Source organism: Pteropus vampyrus, unplaced genomic scaffold (assembly GCF_000151845.1).
Source record: "Pteropus vampyrus isolate Shadow unplaced genomic scaffold, Pvam_2.0 Scaffold194, whole genome shotgun sequence".
Classification (NCBI taxonomy): domain Eukaryota; kingdom Metazoa; phylum Chordata; class Mammalia; order Chiroptera; family Pteropodidae; genus Pteropus; species Pteropus vampyrus.
The window spans coordinates 288769-295604 of record NW_011888975.1 but is presented as its reverse complement, the minus strand read 5'-3'; the positions used below and the strand labels follow the sequence as shown (position 1 = coordinate 295604).

The following is a 6836-nucleotide window of genomic DNA, read 5'->3' as shown; positions in this document are numbered from 1 at the left end:
ACACAGAATCATCCAGAAAAACTGTTTGATATATTGTGCATTCTATTTAAAATGACAGGGAAACATTGGCTACCATTAAAAAGAAATTTGTCAAAAACTTTGAGAGCTTACAAATCATCTAGAAATTTGACTTACGAAAAATTTCATTTGTCCACAATGCCATGTAAATCTGATACATCAAGAGGGACATTGAAACTGAAAATAAGGGGGTCTTATTCCTCTGAAAGCATTGAAAGTTGAATCCTCTAGGCTCAATTATCATTGTGGGACCCTACACGATATTATGGTGTTTCTAGACCGAGATCACTGTGTTTCATAAGATACAATAGGTTCTCGGTGTCTCTTGAAATAAAGTTGCATCTAATACCAGAATTGCCTCCTTTCTGAAACTAGCCATGTGGGGTATGTGTACAGGGCGCGGGACTGAGGGTGTATCAGCAGAAGCAGGAGGGTGCACACAAATGGAAAGAACGCATTTCCTCCCCAGACTGTGTAAATTCTTGGCGACATTTACCCTGAGAGGTCCAGTTCCACTGCTCTCCCGTGCGCTAAAGATATTCTCTCACTTTCCCAAATTAGAAAAATCTCTCGGTTTTCCTTAGATTATCGAGTAGATTTTTTCAAAGCCTCACATCCCAAGATGGTTTTTTTTTGCGAGGAAATTTCTACTAAGAACACTTGGAGGCCGAGAAAGCAAAGCGGTAAAGAAACAGCCCAGCGCTCCGAGTAGTCTTCAGCCGCCCACGTTCAAAGCCAGGGCGCCGTTCGTGAGTCGATTTTCCTTCTGAACGTCACCAAAGGAGAGAGGTATTTAGGACACACGCAAACTGCGACCAGTTGCATCTTGGCGAGGCAGCTTTGGCTGCCAGGAGTAGGTCCATGCCACCTTTGGCAGATCGATAAGCCCTCTCCTGGGTCCTTTCCATTTTGACGATGCCAGATGTCAAATTCCCAGCAGATAGTAGTCCAGTGTCTTTTTCAATAAAGAAAGTTTCTTCTGACGAATTCTTGACCAATGGAAACAGGGTGTCTTAAGGAAGAGGCCCTGCATATTCTCGTTCTGCAGAAGTACCTTATATACTTGAGGCAGTTGTGAGGGATGAGGGCTGGGGATTTAAAAGATATGAGGATAAATAAAGTTAAGTGACATGTACAATAAGTTTTAAATATCCCTGAGTCGGGGCGGGGGAATCTTCTTCCGGTCACAGCCTGTGTGGCCATCTACGGGGGCTGAGCTGGGATGACTCCCACTTCCAAGGAAGCATCAGTGTCCTGTCCACCCCTGATGTGACACTCACGCTTGGTGCCCGGCTTCGGTGTGGCCATCAGATCCTCAGTAGGCGCAGAATCCACCAGGACTTTGATGAATGAGAATCAGTTCCCCACCATTCACCTGAATGTCTTCACAGGAGGTACTGTGAGTGGTCACATTCAAGTAGATTTTGTCCTTGAAACCCAGATAGACCACGGCGATGGAGCTGACGTACTTGACCTTGCTCAGGGAGAAGAGGGGTTCTCGACCCTTCCGGTAATGAAGGCTGAGGCTGAGCTCTTGTGAGAAGTAGCCCTTCAGGGAGACGAGATAAAACCCGTCACAGCGGACGAGGACCGAGTTGTCTTGCAGCTTCATGGTCGTCTCCTGGTTTGGAGATGTGATGATGAAGCCTTTCTCATTGTCACACTCTGCAAAGGAGAAGAATTGGAAAAAAAAAAAATGACTGCATAGCACAGCTTTGGGTAACGCCTTCCAGTGCATCTTTCACACGTGAAGAGAAAGTGGCAGGCAGAGATTTGGAGAAGAATGAGAGGAAGAGGGCACCGTGTTTCCACCTGAGGGCCAGACTCTGCTTCACCTGGAGAATGGAAGAGGAGGTGAAGCTAACACTCGGAGCCGGGAGAGTTTCTGCTGGGGCCAGCATTGAAGAGCTGGCAGATGATAGCAATCGGACGTTGTCACAACAGACCCATGGCAAGAAATGGAGCATTTCCCTGATTCGTTTTCGAACCGAGGCAGGGTTGGCAACTTCAGTGCTTCTCGTCTTGCTCAGGGGCTGGACTGGCACAAAGGCCGGACGAAAGGGCGGTGGGTTGCTCTCCACGCAGAGCAATCGCACGAACTCCGCCCTGTCCTCTCTGCACTGACCATGAAACGCAGAGTGTCCACGTGCCCCGGGCACCGAACACTGACACGACAGCACTTACTGACCTATGTCTGCAGTCGCTTACGCTTAGTGACGCCACTATGCACAGCAAGCCGGCGGGCTCAATTCCTGCCCAGTGGGAAGCAGGTGCCAGAGCTCGGGAGCACAGACCTGCTTCTCCCGTTTACCTTTCTGTTGCCAGTTTCTCCTGGAAGACGTCTTGGGCAGAGCTGCCGCCACGGAAGAAGACAAAGGAGGAAGAGAAGAAGGCCACAGAGAGATGGCTTTGGGACCCTTGTGTGGAGCCAGCACCAGTGTAAGCCAAAAAGCCTAGGTTTCTTTTCTTCCCGTCAGCCCCAGTCTCGTCCTGAAGGGCCAAGCGACTCTCCACTCTGACCCACGTCCCTTGCGGTTGCGACAGAGGACGCCCCACCGCTGGGCATAATTCAGTACTTCTGACTCTGTACCAGACCCAAGGGCTGTACTTTGATCTGAGAATGAGGACCACTCTGGAGGGCAAGATGCACTTCCCTTCAGCCCCGGGACTTAATAAACAAACAAACAGCCTTAGAGAAACTTCTGGCGGTTGTCCTCGTGTTAATCAAAGATCCAAATTACACTCTCCTGGCAGTTAAAGTATCACCTTCTTTCATACCTGGGGCCTCTGCCAACTCTCATTAAGGTAAATTCTTGTCCCGTAGTAGAATTAGTGGGAAATGATGTGTCACACAGTCAGACCGACTTGCACTCAGAGGAATCCTGAGTGCGGCATACAAAGTAATGGATACAGTGACAAGCTCGGATTTGGTCATTAAGTGCTCCCCTTCCTCACACACCCTCCTTTGTTCCTAATGAAAACAATATGCAGGCTCCAGTGATTCCCAGATTTAATGGTTCGCTAAGAGGGACATTGTGTTCTGGAGGAAATTAAAGAGACTGCAGAGAAGATTCTTTTAAAAATATGAATCTATTGGACTTTTGACAATACTTACTGGTAAATTGTGCTCTGATACTTTGAATTGGAGGATACTGAGGTGGCACCTGGAAGACAAAAAAGAATATATTTTTAGGAAAAAAATATAAAAAGTCAACCAATGGACTTGACAAGTCCTATCATGTGAAACAAAAGTGTCACCCATAGAAGGAGCGACGTGACAGAAAACTTGGTTTTTTTCCTATGAAGATTGGAGCCAGACCTCCTTCCTGCCCCCGCATAATGCTCTTCTATAATATCTCTGCAGAGAAGCCAAGAGAGTATTCTGCTCTCTCCCGCGAGCAGCTGAGACCTTTGCTGGCTTCTGCCAAACTCTCGTCTGGTGTGCTGTTTCGGCTGATGAGGCCCCAGTTGTCCCTTTTGGAAAACAGAGCATTTAACAGTCATCTTGTCGAGAAACCTAATCACGGAGATCCCCCCTCCCCGCCCCCGTGGAGAAGGCTGTGACCCATCATCCATCCATCACGGCCACAGACACCCAGAATGCACTGGGAGCGAGTTCTAGATGCTTCTTGGCTGCTTGCTCTTTCACTGTCATGCGGGAGCCAGAGAGTTTTACTTTCAGGGCATACGGGCAATAAAAAGTGGTCTAATCCTTCAAGGTTCAGTAGATCTGACTGTAACTTTTTCTAACGTTGGGTTTTCCCCTTCTCTCTAACAGCTTGAAAAATCTCACTTGAACCAAGAGAGTACTTCAAGAGCGAGAAAGAAGTCAAACAGTAAAGAGATCGAGCCTGGTAGATAAAAAGTCTGTCGCAATTTGGTGGTTAAAAGAACAAAGTTTGGTAGGGAGCAGATTCCAAAATACCCAGCGTGAACAAAGCGGAAGGCAGAATCACGTGTCCAGCACATTCCAATGGCGAGGCTCGTGTGGCACGGGCTCTTCCTGAAAGAACGCACACACGTGTGTGCGCGCACACACACACACGGGTCGCAAACGATGCCCGGGAAAGCATCTGAAAGCCTGAAGTCCAGAGTGGGAGGGCCCCTCACCTTTCATGCTCGATTTTTACATTTTCAAAATGCCATACCGTCCGCCTCTATTGCCTATGACAAAGGGAAATCGGGAGGAGCGGGGCCGGTGGGAAGCACCACCAAGAAGGACAACAGCTCTTCCCACGGGCGAGGAACGCCCGGACGTCCCTCATCCGTGAGATCACAAGCCTGGCCGGGCTGGGACAGCCAGGTGGAAGGGACAGCCTTCCCGAGCCCCGCCAGGGCCGTGGCGAGCACATGAGGAGAGGCGTCTTTGGCCCTCTCCCCTCTGCAAAGCGTTTGTCACGGCTGAACTGGTACCCTTCGTGCCACGTTCTGGAAGAAGGCCTCTCAAAAGCCGTGTCACCCTCTCACCATAATCCCCGGGGCAAAGAAAAGCCCCACTGCTCTCAGAACAAAATGGCCTCCTCGTTCAAGTCAGAGGTGGCCCGTGGGGGAAGCGCAGAGAGAGCTCAGCCGGCAGCATCTTGGCAGGTTTTATAACTTCTCTAAATATCTGTTTTCTCGTTTGTAAAAGTTGCCGGGAGACCGCAGAGATCCCGTTCAGCACAAACGGTCCATGATTCAGATTTCGGAAGCTGCAATTCTAAGTCCATTTTCATAAAAGAGGAAAGAAACAAAGCCTCCGCATTCCCAAACTTACGTCAAGCTCTCTGATCTAAAGGCCTCGTGATTAGATTATTTGACCGACTTTGCAAAATCTCCAAATGCTTCCTGCCATGCAAAGAAATTCCCCGGCGTTCGAAAGGATGCTGCTGAAGTCATGGTGGGAGTGGCAGAGGACATTCTCTGGGACCAGGATGCCAAGGGGCAGCAAGGAAATCACTTCCTCTCTTGGGTGGCTCTACCGGAACTGCAGACCGAGACTTTCTGTTCCTTCTCCTGACAGTTTCCCGGTGGTAGAAGCGAGCGTCTTCTCACACGAGCCTCGAACCAGCAGCAACGCCATCCAGTCCAGGCGATGGCGTGAAACGAAACAAACGTTCCTTCCCCCGGCTCCCTGCCCGGCCACAACCTCCCCCTCGTCCTCCACTCCTGATTACCTCACACCGACTGTCCCCCGCTGCCCAGAAGCACCCCCACAGGGCCCAGCTCCAACCTCCTTATCGAGCTCTACTGCCACACACACCCTTTCTGTGCCCGACGCTCCAGCCAACCATTTTCTCTCTCTCTTTGCCATTGAGTGGAGCGCAGTGGGCGGTCACAGAGTCAGATTCAGTTCAGTGGTGACTTCTCCAGGTGTGTGAATTTAGAAATATTATATACCATTTCCGAGCTTTATTATTGTGGGTTTTGTTGTTGTTGTTGTTGTTGTTGTTGTTGTTGTTTTTTAGCTCGTTTGTTTGTTTTTGGCAAAGGAGTCTGGGAAATGTGATCTGTAGGTCCCAGAAGCAAGAGCAAAAGGATTTCCACAACAGCTAGGCACCCCAGCCTCATGAACTTGGCTGTGAAATTCTTCCCTTTCTCAACTAACTGGAATTTATATCCATGCCAGTAGATTCAGCATGAACATAATCACTTATTTAAACAAGTCTGCTCAAATTCCGCTTTTCCAGAAAGATCCTGGGATGGCCACAGTCATCTGAGTTCCCAGACCTGGAGTATTGCATATCAATATATTTTTTTTTTTTTTCCTCAAGGAGAAGGAGCGAAGAGCAGCCGAGGGCGAAGAGAGCACTGTCAGAAAACCCGAAGGAGCCTTCTCACTCACACGTGCCCACCCATTCCCTCTCAGACGATCTCTCCCCAAGGAAATAAGGCTCTGGCTCACAGACGCTCAGTGCCAGGCCGAGCGGCACCTGTCAGCCAGGATGTGTGAGGTGGAGGAGGGACCGAGGTCCACGGCCACACAGGGATCACCCCAATGTGCAAATCTGGTCGGAACCCTTCCTTGTAGGAATTTGTTATTAGCTTGCACACCTGTGGAAATAAAGCGACTGTCATCGGCATGTTCCAGAGATGACTGTGACGTTTAAAAAGAGAACTTTGTGACTGCACCCGGCGGTGTGCCCGACAAGCATTCGAAAATACTTGCTTCCCTGGTTCTACCACCCAGAATGTCCCTCCGACCATGGGTGCTCCGCTGCTCCTGTTTTCGTGACGTCACTCATGGCAGCCCTCCAACCCAGGTGGGGGCCATGCGCCCTCAGGATGAAGTCACGGCGAGGTCACCACCCTGCCTAGCTTTGCGCGCGACAGCGTCTCTCCTCCAAGCTTGGCGCCGAAGCGGACACGAGGACAGGAAGGCTCACGAAACCCCCACAGCCGTTTCTCCTCGCTCCAGATCCAAACGGGGAGGAAACGCTGCGGGTGCGGGACAGCGAGACTCGTCCTGGGCGGCAGGGCCGGCGTCGAATCCCGCCACCCCCGCGGCCTCGGTTTCTCCGGCGGTAAGACGTGCGTCTCCTCTGGAAGATGGCTTCTCGTCCGCGCGCGCGTCTGAGACCGTCTCGTTCGCACGCCGGGGCTGCACTCCGATTCCGGTGAGCAGACTGACAGGGGTTTGCATTTCGCCCTCGGGGATAGTGCGGGGATCTTCGGACTTTCCGGATTGAAGACACCTTGTTCCATAGTTTGTCCTCATGTGAAGACCCTCTGGGACCTGTGATAGTTTCCATTTTCTTTGTATCTGGAGAAGATCTCAGGATTTTGCTTTTCTCGATATAGAAAAAAAAGACCATGTTTGTGCATGTGGGTAAAGTAAA

The 6836-nt window shown here is 50.3% G+C and overlaps 1 protein-coding gene across 2 annotated transcripts in view; it reads right to left on the bottom strand.

The window, feature by feature from the left end:
• The window catches only part of TNFSF4 (TNF superfamily member 4), a 26937-nt gene that overhangs the window by 5965 nt on the left and 14136 nt on the right, over positions 1-6836 (bottom strand). The window contains exons 1-3 of one of the 2 annotated variants that reach the window (XM_023537588.1): positions 3428-3633; positions 3134-3182; positions 1288-1683 (exon numbers count right to left, since the gene is read on the bottom strand). In XM_023537588.1, coding sequence (XP_023393356.1) covers positions 1334-1683; positions 3134-3182; positions 3428-3511 — 483 coding nt within the window. In that variant the 5' untranslated portion in view covers positions 3512-3633 and the 3' untranslated portion in view covers positions 1288-1333. Of the gene's footprint in view, positions 1-1287; positions 1684-3133; positions 3183-3427; positions 3634-6836 lie in introns of those variants that run through there. The other variant, XM_011371696.2, reaches the window with a different exon arrangement.